Below are 24,443 nucleotides of genomic sequence, written 5' to 3'. Positions count from 1 at the left end.
AAAATCGTACCTAAATAGCTGAAATGTTTTACTTGTTCCACAGGTTCTCCATTCACAACACAGTTGACATTTTCAATGATTCTACCTATTTTCATTGTCTTTGTCTTTTTATTGCTGACCTTCATACCATATCTATTACAACAGCTATTCAATTTAGTCAGAGAATCTTGCAGACTTGTAGCAGATTTATTCAGAAGTATAACATCATCCGCATAAAGCAAAGAGCTGACATTAACATCTCCAATTTTGATATCATGTTTAATACCACTTTCCTTCATAATATGATCCATATAGATAATGAATAACAGAGGAGATAATGTACATCCTTGTCTCACATCAGATTTAACATTAAACCATCTTCTTGTACTTGCTTCAATTCTAACTGCTGCCTTACAACTCAAATAAAGACTAAGACTAAGTAAAAGGAGTTAGAAATGATAAAGGTGACATGAAAACGGAAGAAAAAGATATTCTTGAAGTATGGAGTAATTACTTTGAAAAACTGCTAAATGAAACAAGCAGTGATGACAGCACAGTGGTAAAAAACACTGACCAGGCATGCAGTCAGGAATCCATATCCATACTTGAAGTAGAAAAAGCCATCAAAGGCTTGAAATGTGGAAAGGCAGCAGGAGTAAATGATATTCGACCAGAAATGCTGAAATATGGTGGTATAAGAGTCTTACAGTGGCTGCACTGCATAGTTCAGAAAGCCTGGACAGAGGGACAAATTCCCGATGATTGGAGTCGAGCTCTCATAGTACCCATATATAAAAAGGGAAATAAAACTGAATGTTAGAATTATAGAGGTATTTCCCTAATGAGTGTTCCTGGCAAGATCTATGCAAGTATACTTGAGAAACGGTCGAGAAGAATTCTGGAAGAAAAACTTGGTGAAGAACAAGCTGGATTCAGGCCAAATAGAGGCCGTCAGGATCAGATTTTCACTTTACGACAAATAGTCGAGAAAGCATGGGAATATAACAGAGATCTGTATTTAAGTTTTGTTGATTTGGAAAAGGCATATGACAAGGTGCTAAGAGAGAAGCTATTCAATACGTTACAGTTATATGGTGTCAATGGGACATATCAAGCTATACTTCGTTTTTATTTGAGTTGTAAGTCAGCAGTTAGAATTGAAGGAAGTACGGAAGATGGTTTAATGTTAAATCATGTGTGAGACAAGAATGCACATTATCCCCTCTGTTATTCATTATCTATATGGTTCATATTATGAAGGAAAGTGGTATTAAACATGATATCAAAATTGGAGATGTTAATGTCAGCTCTTTGCTTTATGCAGATGATGTTATACTTCTAAATAAATCCGCTACAAGTCTGCAAGATTCTCTGACTAAATTGAATAACTGTTGTAATAGATATGGTATGAAGTTCAGCAATAAAAAGACAAAGACAATGAAAATAGGCAGAATCATTGAAAATATCAACAGTGTTGTGAATGGAGAACCTGTGGAACAAGTGAAACATTTCAGCTACTTAGGCACGATTTATACTGAAGATGGTAAATTAAATATAGAAATAGACAACAGAATCAGCAAAGCTGGTATGGTAGGAAGTCAATTGAATAAATTCATATGGAATAAGCGAGAAATTAGTCAGAACACTAAATTAGCTGTATACAAGACTGTGTTCAAACCAGTTTTAACTTATGGATCTGAGAGCTGGGTCAGAAGTAAAACACTTGACCAAAGACTAGAGAACGCAGATATGAGAGTCCTAAGAAAGATTATAGGTGTGAATAGATGGCATCAATGGCAGTATCATATTAAAAATGAGGATATTAGGAAAGAACTTGACATTGTCAACATCCAGGAATGCGTTAGCAGAGCTAATCTCAGGTGGTATGGTCACTTAAACAGAATGGGCGAAGAAAGATTAGCAAAACAAGTGTTCTCTGCCAGGTTGGCAGCAAAACGACCCAGAGGAAGACCAAGATATAGGTGGATTGATGCGGTACAAAGTGCCTTAGATGATAGAAATATAAGATCTGATAATGTTGGAGTCTTGACAAGTAACAGACTGATTTGGAGGAAAATTGTAGATAAAAAGTTAGTAATGATGTAATTTTTTTCATGTAGTACTATCATATCCTGTACACCCCTTGAGGGTACATGGCAGGAATTTGATGATGATGATGAGATGATAAATATGAACACAGAAGATCGTTTTGTCGATTTGGAAAAGGCATATGACAAGGTGCCAAGAGAGAAGCTATTCAATACGCTACAGTTATATGGTGTCAATGGGGCATTATATCAAGCAATACTTAGTCTGTATTTGAGTTGTAAGTCAGCAGTTAGAATTGAAGGAAGTACAAAAAGATAGTTTAATGTTAAATCTGGTGTGAGACAAGGATGTACATTATCCTCTCTGTTATTCATTATCTGTATGGATAACATTATAAAGGAAAGTGATATTAAAAATGATATCAAAATTGGAGATGTTAATGTCAGCTCTTTGCTTTATGCGGATGATGATATACTTCTAAATCAATCCGCTATAAGTCTGCAAGATTCTCTGACTAAATTGAATAACTGTTGTAATAGATATGGTATGAAGGTCAGCAATAAAAAGACAAAGACAATGAAAATAGACAGAATCATTGAAAATGTCAACTGTATTGTGAATGGAGAACCTGTGGAACAAGTGAAACATTTCAGCTACTTAGGCATGATTTTTACTGAAGATGGTAAATTAAATATAGAAATTGACAACAGAATCAGCAAAGCTGGCATGGTGGGAAATCAATTGAATATATTCATATGGAATAAGAGAGAAATTAGTCGGAACACTAAATTAGCTGTATACAAGACAGTGTTCAAACCAGTTTTAACTTATGGATCTGAGAGCTGGGTCAGAAGCAAAACACTTGACCAAAGCCTAGAGACCAAAGACTAGAGACACAGATATGAGAGTCCTGAGAAAGATTAGAGGCGTGAACAGATGGCATCAATGGCAATATCATATTAAAAACGAGGATATTAGGAAAGAACTTGACATTGTCAGCATCCAGGAATGTGTTAGCAGAGCTAATCTCAGGTGGTATGGTCACTTAAACAGAATGGGCGAAGAAAGATTAGCAAAACAAGTGTTCTCTGTCAGGTGGCAGCAAAATGACCCAGCGGAAGACCAAGATATAGTGGATTGATACTATACAAAGTGCCTTAGACGATAGAAATATAAGATCTGATAATGTTGGAGTCTTGACAAGTAACAGACTGGTTTGGAGGAAAATTGTAGATAGGAAGTTAGTAATGATGTTAATTTTTCATGTAGTACTATCATATCCTGTACACCCCTTGAGGGTACATGGCAGGAATTTGATGATGATGATGAATATGAACACTATGAGTGAAAAAAGAAAGATACACTGTAGAAATGCGTTATACGGTTATATGGTTTTTTTCAGAATAACATTATACAATAAAACTAAGTTAATTCTTTATTTTATCATTCATTTAAGGACTGAAGTCTATACTTTAGATAAGTATAGTCTAAGAAAAATTAAATTAACAAACAAATCAGTTTAACTCATATTAAACTACACTAGTTAAAGAAATTTGTTACTGCACTCAAGAACAGTAAATAAATAGCTTATATATTTTAAAAAATTGGAAGTGTAAATTCAAAAGCTGCATATATTCAGTGACTAATTTATAATGGAAACCTACTTTCCCCCACCCACTCTCTCAAATCAGCTTCTACTCATCGGCACAGACTCCAAAGGCCAATTAAATTTCACAGAGATGCTAGCCCATGTTGACTTGACTACACTTATCTCAGATTGGAATATAGAAGATCCTCTGTTCTGGATACCGCATTCTCTCTTATCCAACAATAGCTGACTTGATTAAAATCCAGTGAACAATTAAGTATTGTCCTCACCTGCTCCACAAACCATTCTGAATGAAATAGTCTATAAATTCATTGAGCAGTAAGTTGACATTGTAATAAAAATTAAATATCACACATTACAGCAAAAAAACATTTTCTTTATTCGTCAAAATTTTTCTCATTTAGTTGTGACTGATTTAAATAAGAGAAGCACAGAACAAGCAGAAATCATAATGAATAAAAATGCAACGAATTAAGTGCAGAAAAAGAGAACTAGTAGACCATGTGATTGACGCCCTTCATACAAAGAAAACGATATCTTATGCTGAAAACAAGAAATGCCCATTATAGAAGAATACGTGGTCTCAGTTACAGCAAGTCTGCCATTTTCTTAATGCACTCATATGATATGATGACACTATAAAATTACATGAGTGCTCTGTTACAGTTTTTTATTTTAACAATAAAGTTCCTTGTTTCTGAGTAGTCAGTCTGTCAAAACACACTGCATTATGTAGCGTTACATAAATGAAAGATCACTTTCTTGTGGCCATGATTCTGGTAGTAAGACTTGTACGTTGGATATCCATAACTGTATTTTTTAAGGAAATCACAATGTAGACTAATATATTAACTAAAATTAAGTAATAAATTTAATTAATATTTCCAATATTTTGGTAAAGTCAAATTGCTATCATCAGGAAACAAACACTACTGAGCCTCCATTGCTCAGTTGTTATAGACAAAGCCCTTTGATCAGAAAGCGACCTGGGTTCGATTCCCGTCAGTGATGCCAGGAACCTTCATCTGGTCACTTTCGACAAGAGGCGAGTAAGCCGGTCTCATATGGAGGTAGGGGATTTTTTCACCCGGAAACTCAGGTTTTTCATCCCCAACAACAGGCAAACCAGCCCTGTGAACACACGCATCTAAAGATACAGGACACACCGGGAACCACAGGGCCAACCAGCTTATATTCGCAACGGTTGCAGTTACAAGAATAAGAAACCTCGACACTGTAAAAAGGTAGAAGAGGAGGACTAAGAAAGAAAGGAAACAAAATACAATAAGATATGTGCCGGAAGGCACTTAGTAAAAAGGCTGAAGCATGTTAAAGGGTAAGCTTAAAGTCCTAAACAGCGTCCTCGAGTGCCTTGGCTGTTGTGCTGAAATATGAACTCGAACACTATGAACCTCGACTATTTTGTCCGGCAAAGAAAATTAGAGGATATAGCCATGAGATATCTGCTTTCTTCCCCCCACCACCACCACCACCACCCGGCTAAATACTTCATGAAAACATCTCAAGAGAAAGCTCTAAACTCTGCCTCATACAGAACCATTGTTTGGCTACATTTTGTTGATGTGCTCTCCACTTGGTGCCATGGCCCAGATGCTCTCAACATATTTGTAACACATCTAAACAAGCAACATCCCTGGATGCAGTTCACATTAGAAAAAGGAAATAACAGTCTCTCTGAATGCAAATTTTTGTGTTTTAGTAGTTCTTCAGGTAATTTTCAGTACTGACACGAGATTTGCTTCACATGTAAGAGTTTTAATAAACAATACAACCAAACAAGTTTCATAAGTTTTTGGATTTGCATCATCAGGGATACAAAAACTTATACATAGAAAAGACTAATAAAAATTAATTACTCCTAATAGAGTCCACGTGGTTAGCCTAGTGGCTGTGTGCTTTGCAACCATATACCTGGGGAAGGAGTGTCCTAGGTTCGATTCCCGCTGGAGATGTGGAGACATGAGGAGCTTAAGCGATCTTCCTCAGCCATAACCAAGTTAGCCGGTCTTGGGCGTGGACAGCAGGGTTTTTCCCCCAGTTTATCCTGGGGTTTTCCCTCCTGCAAAGCAGGCAGCCCTGTGAATACATGCTTCGACAAACATGAGATACCACCAGGAATAAGGAGCAATCAACCTATTCTGCAGGAAAATTGGTTACGAAAGCTTACGAAGTAAAATGTGTAGGCCTGCGCAAAAGCTACTTTCGCGCAGGCCTACACAGGAGTCAGCATACGCAGGAATCAGCGTAACATACAATGATTCCTAACAGATATTATCAGAATTTAACAATTAGTATATACAGACAAACGACCAGAAAACCATTGTATTAATTGTTCAATATGCATAGGAACAATGCTAGTTGTTGATGTCACAATCTGTACATGACGTGTGATATTCCAGGTTAGACTTTTCATGACAGTAGATCAAACTTGGAGTAGGAATTAACCTTGTTATTTGTTACTTATTGTGTGGGGATCCGAAGCATGTCTGAGGCTTCTTTGAACTTTCTTGTAAAACAATTATGAACAATATATGGCATTTCTGTTTCCTGCCGAACTACTTGGTAGCTTGTGTTAGACATATGGAAGGCTAATTCTGCTTTGTGCATTCTTCTTTTTACAATGTCTTATTAAGTGATCAGAACATGAATCCCCCCAGATCTTCCTGTCTGGTCTACATAGCAAAATGCCAAAAGAACCATGAATTTCATAAACTCCTGGTTTTTTCATGGGAAGATGTGAAGATTTCAGAGGATGTTAGAACCTTGAGATCTTATATATTGGCCAGAAAGAAACTTTAACTTTGTAATCACAAAGTAAAGTTGTAACTTTGTAACATTCATGATATAAGGTAATGCGACTGCATTCTTGAAATCTTGCTTATGTAAAGGTGGCTGTCAGAGGTGTATTTAGAATTCGGTTAATTGTCTTCAGTTTGTACCCACTGAGGGCGAAAGCATGTCTCAGACAGTGCAGTTCTTCACTCCATTTGTTTTGACATACCGGAACTGTTGTAGGCTGTATCTTGCAATGTTTTAATCATACCTATCCTTTGTAATGGATGGTAGTGTGAAGCAGTACATAAAAACTTGGAGGTGGCGCATAATAATAATAATAATAATAATTAGGGAAATCTGAAACTGTAAAGTTGCTTTAATGAAGAGCTCTACTTTGATACAGTGCTGTTCAAAAAGTAGTAAAAGAAACAAAAGAAACTGTTTTAAGAAACTTCTGAGGAACATTTATACTCCAGCGAACCATAAGGATGAAGGGAAAAATATGCTAAAGAAGAAAACACTGCACAGTCCTGTGCGTTCAAGTCTGGTGGAATGATTAACTACATGGGAAGCAAACCATTAATAGAATGAGTCAGAGAGAGGGGAAAAGAGAGAGAGGGAGAGATTTTATCCTATAAAGATAAAGGAGATCTCTGAAGTATAGTTTCAGTCCAAAAAAAAAGGCCTTGGATCCCAATAGTTATATATATAACATACAATGTATTTTTTTTTTTTTTTCTCGAGTCAATCATTTCTTGGATTCTAAAAATCAGAGTTAAAACTCAGTTGGTTGTACTTAATGACATAGAATATTATCAAAAAATGGATATTATTCTCTGAAATGCACTACCTACATCACACTAGATCATGATCCCACAAAAACACAAGGTAAAACACTTAAAAAAAAAAAAAGTCTTCCTGGATGCCAGACATTACAAAAAAACTCAAGCCCTTCAGTTCTTGTCTCCTTCCCAGGATATATATATATATCATCATCATCATCATCATCATCAAATTCCTGCCATGTACCCTCAAGGGGTGTACAGGATATGACAGTACTACATGAAAAAATTACATCATTACTAACTTCCTATCCACAATTTTCCTCCAAATCAGTCTGTTACTTGTCAAGACTCCAACATTATCAGATCTTATATTTCTATCGTCTAAGGCACTTTGTACCATATCAATCCACCTATATCTTGGTCTTCCTCTGGGTCGTTTTCCTGCCAACCTGGCAGAGAACACTTGTTTTGCTAATCTTTCCTCTCCCATTCTATTTAAGTGACCATACCATCTGAGATTAGCTCTGCTAACGCATTCCCGGATGCTGACAATGTCAAGTTCTTTCCTAATATCCTCATTTTTAATATGATATTATTGTCATTGATGCCATCTGTTCACGCCTCTAATCTTTCTCAGGACTCTCATATCTGCGGTCTCTAGTCTTTGGTCAAGTGTTTTACTTCTGACCCAGCTTTCAGATCCATAAGTTAAAATTGGTTTGAACACAGTCTTGTATACAGCTAATTTAATGTTCCGACTAATTTCTTTCTTATTCCATATGAATTTATTCAATTGACTTCCCACCATACCAGCTTTGCTGATTCTGTTGTCTATTTCTATATTTAGTTTACCATCTTCAGTAAAAATTGTGCCTAAGTAGCTGAAATGTTTTACTTGTTCCACCGGTTCTCCATTCACAACACAGTTGACATTTTCAATGATTCTGCCTATTTTCATTGTCTTTGTCTTTTTATTGCTGACCTTCATACCATATCTATTACAACAGCTATTCAATTTAGTCAGAGAATCTTGCAGACTTGTAGCGGATTTATTTAGAAGTATAACATCATCCGCATAAAGCAAAGAGCTGACATTAACATCTCCAATTTTGATATCAGGTTTAATGCCACATTCCTTCATAATGTGATCCATATATATAATGAATAACAGAGGGGATAACGTACATCCTTGTCTCACACCAGATTTAACATTAAACCATCTTCCTGTACTTCCTTCAATTCTAACTGCTGACTCACAACTCAAATAAAGACTAAGTATTGCTTGATATAATGCCCCATTGACACCATATAACTGCAGTGTATTGAATAGCTTCTCTCTTGGCACCTTGTCATATGCCTTTTCCAAATCGACAAAACTTAAATACAGATCTTTGTTATATTCCCATGCTTTCTCGACTATTTGTCGTAAAGTGAAGATCTGATCCTGACAGCCTCTATTTGGCCTGAATCCAGCTTGTTCTTCACCAAGCTTTTCTTCCACAATTCCTCTCAACCGTTTCTCAAGTATACTTGCATAGATCTTGCCAGGAACACTCAGTAGGGAAATACCTCTGTAATTCTCACATTCAGTTTTATTTCCCTTTTTATATATGGGTACTACGAGAGCTCTACTCCAATCATCGGGAATTCGTCCCTCTGTCCAGGCTTTCTGAACTATGCAGTGCAGCCACTGTAAGACTCTTATACCACCATACTTCAGCATTTCTGGTCGAATATCATCTACTCCTGCTGCCTTTCCACATTTCAAACCTTTGATGGCTTTTTCTACTTCAAGTATGGATATGTATTCCTGACTGCATGCCTGGTCAGTGTTTTTTATCACTGTGCTGTCATCACTGCTTGTTTCATTTAGCAGTTTTTCAAAGTAATTACTCCATACTTCAAGGATATCTTTTTCTCCTGTTTTCATTTCACCTTTATCATCTCTAATTCCTTTTACAGCACTCTTTCCTCCATTCCTAAGCTTCTTCAACAACCTCCAGAATATTTTGCCACCTTCTTGATATTTATTTTCTATATTCTTGCCAAAGTCCTCCCATGACTTTTGTTTAGCTAGTTTTACACACTGTTTAGCTTTCTTACATTTGTCTCTGTATTCTGTAAGAGTAAAAGCTGACTTATTTGCCAGGAACTTTTGATATGCTTTCTTCTTTTCCTTCACTGCCTCTTTAACTTCCTGTGTCCACCAGGGAGTTCTGATTTTTTTATCCTTGCACACAACCTCACCACATGCCTCTCTGGCAGAATCAATCAATGTTTCCTTCAGAGTTTGCCACTGAATCTCCAAGGTTTGATTCCTGTTCTCAAACTCTTTCATTTTCTTTTCAATAATATTTCTGTATTTTAGTCTACAGTTCACATCTGAGAGCTGCTCAACTTTTATTCGCTTTAAAACTTTCTTACATGTTATTCTTTTCAATATGAAATTCAATTTTATCCTGCTCAAGACTAAATAGTGATCACTTCCAATTTCAAATCCTCTGTACACTCTGGTGTCCTGCACCAGGGAGAAAACATCACTATCGACAATAACATAGTCAATGAGACTTTTCTTATTCCTAGCCTCTTCTCTCCATGTGAATTTGTGCACATTTTTATGTTGGAACATGGTGTTAGTAATAACCAGTCCATGTCCTGAGCAGAAATCCAACAGATATTTGCCATTATTATTAGCTTTGCTCTTTTCTCCAAATTTTCCCAAAATATTTTTGTATGTCTCACAATCATTTCCTACTCTACTATTTAGATCCCCAACAAGGACCAACTTTTCATTTTTCATTGTGTCAGTTGCTTTTTCTAAAGCCTCAAAAAATTCCTCCACTTCTACCTTAGTAGAACCTTCTGTGGGACCATAGGCACAAATAGGTCTCATTGTCCAGTTCCCCATTCTCATATTTGCCCACATTACTCTACTTGAGACTGCCTGCCATTCGAGAAGATTAGCCTCGTATTTTGTGTTGAATACTATGGCTACTCCTTCTTTTCCTTGATTGTCATTGCCTGAATATAACATTTTGTATTTATTGCTCAGAAAGATCTCACCAGTTTTGGTCTTTTTTGTTTCAGTCACCCCTATTATGTCGATCTGGTACTTATCTAATTCCTCAGCTAGCTCCATTTCTTTGCCATTCAGGCTTCTTACGTTGATAGTACCGATCTTTAACTCTGGTGATGTTGAGTTGGGGTTTGTTTTCAGATTTGTTCCAGTGGCTGACTTTTCGCTGTTCGCCCTGGTTCCCTGGCGAAAACAACGGGGGCCTTGTTTAACCGGGCGACGCCCCAGCCGGCATGAAATTTTGTCATGTTGTACCATCATTTTTTATTTTGGTTTAACCAATAAGAATACAATTTGGTCGGCTAAATCCCAAATTGCCAGCCCATCCTCGTTCGTTCAGTATCAAAGTAGATACCCAACAGGGTGCACCACGAGAAGGTGAGGATTGGACATTAGGTCAGAAGCCCTGGTCGGTTCTCCGCATTCCTTTAAAGGCTATGTGGAGGTCTCCTCTCAGTTATACAGCTTTGACCCTTAAGCACCCAACATATATATATATATATATATATATATATATATATATGTTGGGCCCATATACGAAAGGTTGGCTGGTCAACCTATAGTACTTTAGTACCGTATATGGGTAGTGGGATGGGAAAGCAGGAACTTGTTAATATTCGATTTGAAAGCCTGTATATTGTATTCCTTGGGAAATACCTCAGGGGGAAGACTGTTCCACAGTACAGCAGTAGCATGGATGAAGGAGGAGGAAAAGAAACTTGTTCTGTGGGTTTCAAGGTGTACTGTAAAGGGATGTTGGGAGGTGGCTGTACATGTTCCAATGGGTTTAGTACAGAGTGGGGGAATTATTGATGTTGTTTCAGATGAGCATTTTCCATGAAAATATTTGTAGAATATACAAATTGCAGAGACTAAACGTCTATGTGAAAGTGGGGGGGGGGGGTCGGTAAGAGATGGATCATTTATCAGTCTAATTGCTCTCCTCTGTACTGAGTCAAGTTTTGAGGGAGATTTTAGGAGCCCCACTCCAAATGTGAGAACAGTATTCGATAGCTGGAAGGATTTGCGATTTGTATAAGGTTAACAGCTGTTTTGAGGTTAAGTAACATCTTGAGCGAAAGAGAAAGCCTAGTTTTTTGGAAGCTGAGGATACAATGGTTATGATGTGTTTATGCCAGGAGAGGCCTGATTTCATGGTAATTCCGAGAAGAGAAATTTCACCTTGTCTGGGAATTTGAGTGTTATCAAAAATAATACTGGGGGAAAATGGTTCTTTTTTGTGGGAAATAAGACAGAACTGGGTTTTACTAGCATTGAAGTTGACGAGGTTATCTGAGCCCCCATCAGAGGATGTTTTGGAGGTCTGCGTTAAGGGAAGTTGTGGTTGATGTTCTGTGGGTTGACGTGAGTTGTGTAGGGTTTATCAAATGAAAGGGAGGAGTGCAATGTGCTGTCATCTGCAAAACTGTGTATTGGGTTGGAGGTCAACTGAAGTAGGTCATTGACATATAGAAGAGGGTCAGCGAGAGAACTGAACCTTGTGAGACCCCAGTATTAGTTGGATAATGGGAGGATAGGGGGCCATCTACCATTACACACAGTGTGCGTCCAGACAGGAAGTTAGCAATCCATCTGCAGAAGTCCTGAGACAGTCCAAATGATGGAAGTTTGCTTAGTAAACTTTTGTGCCAGACTCGGTCAAAGGCTTTAGAGATAGTGAGTGCAACTACTTGGGATTTGCGAAATTTTTCCATGGTATATGTCCAGAGATGGGTGATATATGAGAGCAGGTCCCTGCTGATCGGCATTGGCGGAATCCGTACTGGTGGTTGCTTAATAGCTGGGTACCTTCCAGGTAGGGTAGTAGTTGAGAATTGATGGTTTTCTCCATCACTTTAGATAGGATTGAGGTGAGTGAGATGGCAGCGATTTGTCTCCCTTTTTGGGAATGGGTTGAATATAGGCCAATTTCTAGGCTTTGGTATATATACCAGTGGAGTAAGATAGTGTGTACAGATGGCATAGGATAGAGTCAGTTCTGCTACACAGACCTTCAGGACAATTGGAGGAATGCCATCAGGGCCAGGGGCTTTTTTTGTGTCTAATTTTGACGACAGGTTTATGATCTCTTTCTGGCAAAAGGATACACGGGGGGCATTGTATGTTGGGCAGTTGGAATGAATGGGGGGGGGGGCATTTGCCACTGTCAGTTATGCATGCAATGCAGGCAAAGTGTGAAGCCAGGAGATTAGTTTTTTTTGTGGGTGATGATGTTGCAATTGAGCCATCTGGGTATGATACGGGTGTGAGTAGTGTAGGGAAAAAGTTGTGACCAACTGCTTTGGCAAGAGACCAAAAGGCATGGCTGCCGCTAGGACAGGCTGCAAGTTTCCTGCTTTTTGCCCGTTCAAATTCTGTTTTGGAATCATTGATAATTTTTTTGCATCGGTTTCGGGCTTCAGTATAGGCATTGAAGGAGGATGGAGTTCTTAATTTGAGCCAGTTGTGGTATGCCTGGTTTTTCATTAGTACAGTCTTGGCACATCTTTTGGAGAACCAGGGTTTGGATAGGGGGACGGCAGTTCAGAGTGGTGTGGGGAATGTATGTTATCATGCCAGTGTGGATTACTTTGGTGATGTGTTCGGTGCATATTTTTTGGATTGGAAGACTACAAACAACAGTCCAACCATGGGAATGAAGCATAGCAGTCTCGGAGGCTGTCCCATTTGGCACTGTTATAATGCCAGACTACTCTTGTGCAGGTGTGACTGTGTAAGCGTTGTTGCATGGAGCAGGAGATGAGCATTAGGTTGTGGTCAGAATTACCCAGAGGGGGGGCTCACTACTTTCACTGTATATTTGGAAGTGTTATTGGTAAGGAAGATATCTAGGGTATTTGTGGAGTGATTTGGGTTATCTGGTATTCTGGTCGGCTTGTGAACTATTTGTGTAAGGTCGTTGGTGATGGCAAATATTTCAGCGTCTCTAACTGCAGGATCTGTACAACTGGAAGAGGAAAGCCAGTTGGTGTTATGGACATTAAAATCACCTAGGAAGATGATTTCACTATTAGGATAGTGGGACTGGAGGAAATCAACTTTTGAGGAGAGGGAATTAAAGAGCTTGGAGTGATTGGTGGTATTGGGAGAGTGATAGAGACAGCAGATGAATTTTACTGAGTGTGTGTATGGGGGGGGGGGGGGTATTTTTAGCCAAAGAAGGTCATAGTTGGGCGATTCTAGGTTAGGTGCTCTCTGGCATGGTATGTCAGAGCAGATATATGTGCACACTCCACCCTTGGGTTGAAAAGAGTTAAATAGTGAATAGTCTGGATGGTTGAGATGGATGGTGCCAGGGAAAGGTGAAATTAAATGTATATGATACATCAAATTTGCATACTGGTCTCCTTGGTGGCTACTAGTGGCGTCACTTGGTTTTTGCACTAGTATGGTTTGTTTGTGGTCTATGGTACAGCTGTTGTCTCCATTTTGGTGTTTTTCTTCTAGCTGTCTTTGGAGTTGGCGTCTTTGTTCCCTTAAGTCAGGTTGAGTAAGTACACGTGATTGGGGGCAACTGTCCTTTAGCTTGTTATTTATTGCCGTTATTAATTTGGAAGTGTTTGTAGGTGTATCATGTATCACAGATCACTTTCACGAGACGTGGAAAATTCGTTCCGTCCTTTCTTTTGTTTATGGGACCGAAGCGATGACTGATGATATTCCTGGGATCAAAGTTGTATACACCTGCTAGTTTGTTAACTTCTTCTTTTAAAGATTTACCATTTTCCTCCGGAAAGTTTAGAATAGTAGCGTTCAGTCTCCTGTTTTTGGCCTCGAGCAAGGCGTGTACCGTTGATGCAATTAAATCACGGAGTTCGTTAATGGGTACAGATGCACTTGCGATCGGCCACTGGTCGTCGAGTATCTCGAGCTTTGTTTCCAACTTTTGGATTTTGGACAAGAAAGTATCGATCGTGTTATTAAGGTGTTGTTCGAGATTTTCATCTCGTTTGCCTAGGTTCAGCAGGTGTTTAAAAGAAGGAAGGCATCAAACAGAAAAAAGGCTGGTTCAGTTCGATAAAAAGCTTGAGCGCCGATTCATCTATTTTTGCACAGGAAGTATGGAGCCAGTTGCAACAGAAATCGCACGATATACCTTTTTTCCTTTCGGTAACTTCAGTTTCGCAACTGCGGCACTTCGTATTGTCTTTCTGTTTGTTGACTATCGGCTGTGCTACGCTGACAGGACTAGAAGTAATCTTTCGTTGTTGGCCTTTGTTGCCGCCATCTTTACTTCACATGGTAGGCATATCGGGCACTTTCATGTGGCTGTATGAAGGACTATGGGCACTTATGAGTTGTGTAGAAGTAACTGGCTCCTTAGTACCCTCTGTATTCCGTTTACTGGTTATTTTGCAAAAAAGGTACTTGCAATTACAATAAAATTTGGGAGCACAAGTTTAACAAAACTTATTCACGTGCAACACCCATCAAGCATTCCCCCAGTTTGCCTAAAATCCACAAACATAATCCCCACCCCCAAAACCTATAGCAGAAGCCACTGATGTTGCATGCTAAAAACTGTCAAAACAGCTTGCAAACTCTCTTATCCTCCTCACTGGACTTACATCTTATATAAAAATACTCTACCCATTTTAAAATCTAACTTTAAATAATACAGATATATTGGTAGGCTTTGACATCACCTCACTGTTCACCAATATTCCCTTAAATGACAACTTAACACACTTAAAAAAACGTTTTTCCTTCTGATATCTTAGATCTTTATCTTTTGTCATCAGTTCTGGTTATTTTTCTTGGAAAAACACAAAATTTACAAAATGATAGTCCTCTACTGTTAATTTTTAGATGGAAAATTTTGAAAAACAAGCCACAGACTCGGCCCCTCTCAAACCTTCTATCTGGCTCAGATATGTAGATGTGTTCATTATATGGCCTCATGGCACAGACACGCCTTCCTCAGTCACCTCAATGGTCAACATCCAAGAATCCAGTTTACAATGGAAAAGGAAAATAACAATAGTTTCCTAGTGCTATCTATTCCATTAAACTTCCATGTCCTCCCAGCACTTAAGACTAAACACAGGGAGTAAAGTTATTGAACCAATTGGATTGAATTATTTTATATTTACCTACCACTTGGTATAAAAGCAGTCTCTTTACAGAGATGTAACGTAAATAGTGCAGCTGACAGACAGAGAGAGAGATTGTCAAGGCGCAGCTGAAGAACTAACAAAAATCTTTAAAAAATACAACCTTCCAACCACTTACAGACCATATAAAAATAAGCAGCTCTTATCCACTCCACCAAATGCCAGTAACAGCTGCTAGACCTGCCAAATGTTTATCAGGTGTGTTGTAGTCATAAACTCTCAGTTATATATTTGGTTTAATCCTTTATCCAAGTGTAAACAAACAAAGTCTGCACCTGAAGTATTTTCAGAACTGGGGCAACTCATGGTAAAGGTGGGATAAGTTCTGATCACTTGCCTTAGTATTCCATAATGCAAACCACATCTCCTTGCAGACATGTATATTGCTATGCATAAAGGTCGAAACAGACCAGTTTCGACCTTTATTGAGGTCTCGTCAGTGGGGGCCAGACGCAGAGGTGGTGATACTAAGATGGAAGTATGGGATACTAAAACAAGTGATCAAAACTGATCCCACCTTTACCACGAGTTGCCCCAGTCCTGAAAATACTTTAGGCACAAACTTTGTTTGCTTACACTTGGAGAAAGGATTAAACCAAATGTATAATTGGTAGCATAGCCATGTGAAAAAACTTCCATCAACTATCTCTAATCCAGAGAATTTTAGTAATAAGGTGTTGACACCTTTGGGCAGCTAGTATATGGTGATATGACCTGCATTACTTCCCCCTTAGTATCACCACCTCTGGGTCTGGCTCCCACTGATGAGACTTCAATAAAAGTCTAAACCAGTCTGGATAGTGACCCTTCCCTTAATGCATAGCAGTATACATGTCTGCAAGGAAATGTGCTTTGCATTATGGCATACTAAGACAAGTGATCAGAACTTATACCACCTTTACCACGAGTTGCCCCAATCCCAAAAATACTTCAAGTGTAAACTTTGTTTGCTAATACTTGGATAAAGGATTAAACCAAATATATAATTGGTAGCATAGCAAAGTGAAAAAAATTCCATCAGTCATAAACTATACTATGGCCAAACAGACAAGATGGCCAACATCACAACTGATGATAAGAACTATACCTGTTTCCACCACCACAGCCACTCAGGACTTGCTGACCATTCTTTGGACACTTGCCATAGGATACACTCCATCACAGCCAATATGAATAGAAAATACTTTTCCTTGAATCTACTCTTCTGCCTTAAGAAACTACCTTATCCTAACCTCAACAAATTTGGTTGTAAAAATTGTCCCCAACTTGGCAAACTCTTGTCCTCCATACTCCAGAGGTTGAAGCTAAAATGCTTCAACATCTTATTATATTTTGTTCCCTGATAATAGCAATTTGACTGTGGCAAAATAATAGAAGTATTAAATAAATTTATTTTATTTAATATATTAGTCTACAAATTGCTGAAAGATCATCCAAATCTGAACAATGATGGATTAATCATTCCAAGAATTTGGAGGTCTCATCTTCAAGCCATATAGCATCCAGAATAACCCCAAACAGAAGAAAATCTTAATACAAGAGGACTTTACAAATCGTTTAATGTAGTTTTTTTTCTCCACCAAAGGTCTGGCTAGGGTATATGATTAACCAACATTGATTCATCTTACTTTTGTAGTGTAGTGTAGTGTCATGTATCTTGTATCCTGTACACATGTATGTTTTCCTGATGATGACTACCACAATACAGAGATTGAAACATCAAATATTACTTTCTTAATGATAAGTAAAGTAATTATTCTAACACATGTGTTGTGTCTCCACAAATTTTCTTCCCTATGAATTCCAATGTAAAATGGCAAGCAGAGTTGCACTGTCTATGAGGATCTTGAGGGTTGGAATGTGAGTACTCAAGACTCATCAAACATAGACAACGAATGAAATGCACTGTCATCCATCAAAAAACATGCACATGATCCAATTAGTGACAAGTCATTTGTGTATAGAAGGAAAGGCTCAAATCAAAAAAGCTCAGAGCTGGAAAGACATCAAAATTCATTTAAATTCATTGTTTTTTATTCATCATTTTTCTATGTAAAAATTTTATTATTAGTGGAATTATTAAATTAGGATAAGCAAATAATATATATATATATATATAATACAACAGAGAATATTCCAAGAGAAGGAAACAGCATTCAATATGAATTCCCTATCAAAAACTAGCAAAGCCATTATATAACAACAAGAATGTACTCATTGATATCACTGACTTGTAGGAATTTTTCTGCAAATTAAATTAAAGAGGGACCAAATAAAAAGAGAAGCTTGCTTTATTGACACTGTATACCATACACAAATGCACCTTGCTTGCCATTACTGATCTACTCCGTTTCTGTTGTTTGTGATGCCTTGCCATTGAGACACTATTTGCATAGTCACAGTGGCTAAAAAAGACAGAATATATTATACTGTGATATAGCAAGAATGGTTGATAGACAATTTAAGTATGTTAGAATGCAGGGAAAACACCTTCCTCTTCCTATATGCCACTATTTGGATGTCCACAGAAAGCCAAGCCAGGAAAATGCTGGAATGATTGTCATCCTCTGAATGAGCTACAAACGTTGCATGAAATGCACCAGTGGGGAACTAGGAACAATATATGCTGAGTACAAATGAAATTTCATATTTCATGCATTTTAGTCAACAGTACAGAAAGTAACAATCTTGCACTTAGAAAAGAGTATCGTCTAGCCTTGGGCAGGGAAGAGCCATTTTTCCAAGTAGACTACAGAGATTTGTTCTATTAGGAATTTCATAAATTTAATTTTTAAAACTGAATGATATTTATCTTTGGAAGAGCAACACTGTCAATAATGTAAAATGTAAGAGAACAGAAAAAAATGATAGAATGAACTTCAATATAAAAGATATAAAGTGTATTTGAATATTTTTAAACTTTTATTTCAAATAAAAAAGAAACAGTTATACCTGGAGCTGTAACACGTCTCAAATATTTTTCCATGTGAAGCACACCATTCTCTTTATGAGTAAGATGAGCATAGCACTAAAAAATAAATAAATAAATAATAAGACAAAAATAATAGTAATTTTTTTGTATAACAATTTTCATTATTGTATGAAGGTGAGAGGAGCCTGTGTAGCTCAGTGGAAGTGGTGTTTACACTCCTCTGTGGTAAACTGCCCAAATATAAACTTAAGTTCAAGTCTAGTCACTGACTAGAGAAATTTTTTTCTAAGCCTTTTTTTTCAAATGGTTCCCGACACTTAGGTGATCTCTGGCTTTTCTCCCAGAAACTCAAGAAAATCAATCATAGAACCCACACTATTTCAGACATCAAAAATATTGTGTTAGGGTTAGGGACCATGAGATGGCAGCCAGCAGTAGAGAGACAGTTGTCTCTCCACTGCTGGCTGCTTAAATAAGTGATAGTCTTGGGCCAGCTATCTCTGACTGGCTACCAGTGGAGACTGAATTGCCCACTCGGTCTCAAAAAGTTAGATAGGGCTAAAACAGCCTCATTAACTTACTGCAATGAGCACCATGCAATTATTGGATGCAGCTTTCCTCCTCCTTTTTCCTTTTTTTTTGGGGGGGGGATGCTGTATAAATTGGAGAAATATATACAAACTTAAATATTTATGCTATCATGCCACAAATAAGTCTTATGTCAAAAGCAATAAAGCAAAATGGCCAATGACAGAATAATTGAGCAGAATAGAATAATCGAGTAATTTTACAATATCAGGAGGAAACTGTAGAATTATTTAACTTTGTCATTAATTTTAATTCAGAATACTTCACTTGTCAAAATAAACTGCATAAACAGACAAAAATAACAGCTATAGGATCTCTCATTTCTCCTACTCTAGCCAAGTATTTTACAGAACTTTCAGTACAACATACTCTCAACCTTTTCTCACCTAAACCATCCGCATATGGTACAGATATATTGATGATGTTTTTGCTGTATGGAATTTTTTCTTTGTGATCTCCATGAATTTCTTGAGAAAATTAATTCAGTAAACCCAAAAATTAAATTTACACAGAAGATAACAACTGTTATCCTTTTCTGTACATTCTCATTCTGCATAAACCTAATGGCAGTCTGCAGTTCTCTGTATACAGAAAACCTACTCATACTAGGAAATGCATTAATGCTACTTCACTTCATCATCTCTGTCAGAAATGTGAAATGGTTAAATTTTTGGTTGACAGAACTCATAAAGTTGGTTCACCTGATTCTCTTTTAAATAAAGAAATGTATTATGAAATCTACCTTCATCTCCAATGTTTATAATGCAAAAAACAATCAATAAAATAATAAATAAGAATTATGGTAATCTTAAACCCAGTCGTGCTTAGTGAAAACTTGGCATGTTGGTCCCAAGCCCACATAAATGGGGAAATAGAACTAGCAACCCAGTCTCAGATAAAAAAATATTTTGCTATGTAAACTGAAACCTTCCAAAATGTGATACCAGATTAAGAAAATAGAACATGAACTGCCATGAACATGAGGCACCTCTGTAAAAGCCCTTCTGGGGAAGCCGAGGTGCGGAAGAAAGTGACAGACACCTTACCAAAAGACAAGCTTAGACTGGAATTTTGGAATGTTAAAATCATGTTCAAAACTGGGAAGACATACCAAATCTCGAGAGTTCTAGAAAAATCAAAAAGAGCCTGTGTAGCTCAGTGGATGTGGCATTTGCACACCGGCGCTTGGCCACACGAAGGAAGACTTGGTTTCGAGTCTAGTCGGCGACTAGAGGAAATTTTTCTAAGCCTTTTTTCAACCGGTTCCCGAGTTAGTCGATCTCTGGCACGGGCAAGCAGGTTTTTCCTCCCGGAAACTCGGGTTTTTCATCCCGTAAACTCAAGAAAATCGACCGTAGAACCCACATTATTTCAGACATTAAAATATATTGTGTTAGGGTTAGGGACCGCGAGATGGCGGCACATTTGAGCCGTCTCTCTTCACTGTGTAACGCTTAATTAGTGATAGCCTTGGGCCATCTATCTCTGATTGGTACCAGTGGAGATTGAACTGCCCACTCATTCTCCAAAATGTTAGATAGGTCTAAATGGCCTCGCCTACTCCCCGTATATGGGAATAAAAAGGTGTTAGCTGATTTTTTTTTTCTAGAAAAATACAGAGTAGAAATAATGGGATTAAACGGAAGGAGTTTAATCCCATTATTGGAAGGAGCCTCGTCCAATATAAAAAAATACATAAGTGGACATGGATAGCACCAGATAGAAAGACAAAGAACCAAATAGACCATGTACTTATAACAAGGAATTGGAGGAAATCACTCCTGGATGTCAGAGTTAAAAGAGGAGCTGAGGCATATTCAGATCACTTTCTCCTAACAGCTACCATAAAACTAAAAATATTTAAAAATAAACGAACTGTGCACAACAGGAAGAAGTTTAGAAAAAAATTCAAAAACAAAGAGATTAGAAATAAATTTATAACAACTCTTCAGGATAAATGGGATAAACTCGAAAAAAGAGAAGGAGATAACAGAGAGGGAAAATGGGCTAAGATTAAAGACATACTAATAAGCACATCAGAAAAGATATTGGGGTTTCGAACTAATACAGACAAAGAATGGATGATATCAGAAAACACTAAATTAAAAAGAGAGGAGAGAGATAGAATAAAAGAGAAACTGTTGCAGATTGGCAAAAATGTTGAACAAGAACAAGCAGAAAGATATAGAGCAATTAACAAAGAAATAAAAAGAAGTGCAAGAAATGATAAAAGAAAATACATAGAGAATCTAGCACAAGAGGTAGAGGATGCTGCATATATAAATGATAATAGAAAGTTGTATGATATTACAAGGAAATTAAGTGGAAAAGAAACAAATGGATAGTTCCTATATACAATAAAGAAGGAAAACTATTATTAAATGAAAAAGAACAGATAAATAGAGGGGTGGAATTCTTCTCGGAGTAATTTCAAGAAATGACTGATGGTGACCAGAGACTAGAATTAAATGAACAAAATGAATCATTAGATATAAATTTGAATGAAATAACAAAAATATAAATTACAAAAACAATAACTCAGATCAAAATAGATAAAGCACCAGGAGCAAACAACATACCAGGCGATATACTAAAAGCAAATTCAAAACTTATAGTAGAGATATTATATCCCTTACTAAATGAGATATGGCAGAAAGAAGAGTGGCCTAAGGAATGGAATACTGGTTAAATTACCCAAAAAAGGGAACCTATCTGAATGCAAAAATTGGAGAGGTATAACACTGCTGTCTTATAAGTAAAATACTAGCAAGGATAATACTAGAAAGAATCAAAATAGAAATACAACTAAGACCAGAACAGGCAGGATTTAGAGCCAATAGATCATGTACCGACCATATTGCTACTTTACGAATTATCATAGAACAATCAATGGAATAGCAGGCAAGCTTATATTTAAATTTTATCGATTTTGAACAAGCATTCGACAGTATAAACAGATCTTCCCTATGGAAAGTACTCAGACATTATGAACTCCCAGAAAAATAATAAGGATAATTTAAAAAATGTATGAAGAATTTGAAATTAAAGTAATACATAGAAATATCCTCTCAGAACCATTTAAAACATGTTTTTAAATGTTTTTTAATTGTCATAGAGTGGGTGATGAGAAAAGTATCTCATGGAAATACAGGATTACAATGGTTACTTCAAAACCAACTCCACAATCTAGAATTTGCAGATGATATCTGCTTACTTTCACAGAAACATCAACATATAGAACAAAAAACAACACTTGTAGACATAGCCAAAAAAGTTGGTCTTATGATAAATAAAAATAAAACAATGTTGATGAAAATAAATGCAAAGCAAAATAAACAAACAACAATAGAAAAAACACCACTTAAAGAAGTAGAACAGTTTATATACCTTGGTTCAATAGTATCAATAAAAGGAGGAACTACTGAAAATATAAATAGAAGGAATTGGAGGAAATCACTCCTGGATGTCAGAGTTAAAAGAGGAGCCGGGGCATATTCAGATCACTTTCTCCTAACAGCTACCATAAAAGTAAAAATATTTAAAAATAAACAAACTGTGCACAACAGGAAGAAGTTTAGAAAAAAATTCAAAAACATTTTGATTTATTCAACTTTCAACCAACTTAGAAATATTTTGAAAAAAAAAAAGATGTTTATAAAAACTAAAATGAGAATATTTAACTCAAATGTGAAGGCAATACTAATGTATGGATCAGAAACGTGGATGTTAAACAAAAAGATAGTTAACAATGTCCAGGTCTTCCTAAACAAATGTTTAAGAATGATAGTGGGAATATATTGACCAAAACAAATATCAAACGATGAACTATGGCAGAGAACAAACCAGAAACCCATGTTGCAACAGACATGTGAAAGGAAATGGAGATGGTTGGGACATGTGTTGAGGAAAGAAGATAAAATAATAGTAAAGCAGGATCTAGATTGGAACCCACAGGGTAAAAGAAGACGAGGAAGGCCAAGAGAAACATGGAAAAGAACAATACTGAAAGAAATAACAAATATTAATAAAAACTGGAACCAAATAAAAGCAGAAGCAAAAAACAGAGTCCGGTGGAAAATGGTGGTGGAAGACCTATGCTCCCAAGTGGAGTGTAGAGGATTAAGTAAGTAATGGCCATCTTAATCCTCCTCAAGAAGTTTCTGGAATTTCTGTTCCATATGTTAAAGGACTATCACAGAGAGAGAGAACCTACAATACTTCTTCACCAGATCAACCAAAGGTCTCCTTCCATCTAGTTTGTAAACTAAATACCTTCTTGTCTCTCTAATATCCCCCCCTCCCATCTTATCCCAGAGTGTACAGAATCCCTGGTTCTTGCAGTTTCTGTTATTATGGACAAACTGGTCATTCTGCTCAAATTCGTCTTGAAGAACAACATCAAGAGTATATTTTACTTCAAGAGACCAATAAATCTAGCCACACCTTCTCTACTAACCATAAAATTCACTGGGGTTCTACTGAAGTTCTACACAAAAGTTATAAAAGTTATTTTCTTCTGGAAAGATGTTATCAAAGAATAATAAAACAGTTGAAAGGTTTACTTTGCACTACTGTTGATTCTAATGGATAAAAGAGGATATACTCCTAAAGAGGATAAAGAATTTTTATCCCCTCCAGAACTGGCATCTGTTATCACCCACTGCTGATAAACCAATGAATTGATGTCAATCTACTAAGGGGCTGTTGATGCAAAATATATAGCCTCTCACAGTCAAGTCAACCCCCATCTTAGCAGTGGTAAATGTGGTAAATGTCTTTCATCAGCCAGTGAAATACTGCCATCTTGCTTATTAGAGACCTGAAGTGGCTGCAGCCATGTTTGCTCACTAGAGCAAGGATTCCGGTTTCTGTCTTCCCCCCCACTCTTCCCACATGCTGTCAGAGTGATACCCTCAATGACATACTAATCTCACTGTAGGGTACCTGAACCCTCCCCACTCAAGGGTACAGCAGTAAAAAAGTTCCACAGGCTGGCTGCTGATTAGCACATGAGACCAAACCACACAGTAATGAACCTGGAGATTTCCCAATAAACTAGCAACAAATCCTGCAACTACATATTTTGCCAGTTCATAACTGTAGGGAGATCTACTGTGACGGCAGTGGGGAAATGTTAAGGTCACATATGGACAGGAGACTGACTACCCTCTGTGTGGGCAGTATATTTGAAAGTCTGTCCCTCTCACTGCATGTCCCCACTTCCTTTATCTCTTCCTCACCAAACACAATGAACTAGAACAGAAAGAAATGTGTTTTTACAGTAAATCTCAAAAATTCTCCCACACAAAATACTTAAAACATTAAAAAAACATCAAAAATCAAACCAAAAAAATCATAAAAGACAACAGAAATCCACCCAAACAACCCACCAACACTAATTCTTACCAAAAAAAAAAAAAAAAGTTTCCACATCCATTTCACCAAAATCCGTGACCTAAACAGCAATATACACAATGTACACCACCACAACCTA

General features: G+C 37.2%; 1 protein-coding gene across 4 annotated transcripts in view; it reads right to left on the bottom strand.

Annotated features, from left to right (window-relative positions):
- shtd (anaphase promoting complex subunit 1) overlaps nt 1-24,443 on the bottom strand; it is an 844,012-nt gene that overhangs the window by 478,315 nt on the left and 341,254 nt on the right. For all 4 annotated transcript variants that reach the window (XM_090401046.1, XM_090401047.1, XM_090401049.1 and 1 more), the window contains one exon: nt 18,382-18,457. In XM_090401046.1, the coding sequence (XP_090257172.1) occupies nt 18,382-18,457 (76 nt within the window). The remainder of the gene's footprint in view (nt 1-18,381; nt 18,458-24,443) is intronic.

This window comes from Typopeltis vanoorti, chromosome 11, assembly GCF_054136105.1.
Source record: "Typopeltis vanoorti isolate ZY-2024b chromosome 11, IOZ_Tvanoo_1.0, whole genome shotgun sequence".
NCBI classification, from domain to species: Eukaryota; Metazoa; Arthropoda; class Arachnida; order Uropygi; family Thelyphonidae; genus Typopeltis; species Typopeltis vanoorti.
This window is presented reverse-complemented; position numbering and strand designations above follow the sequence as displayed.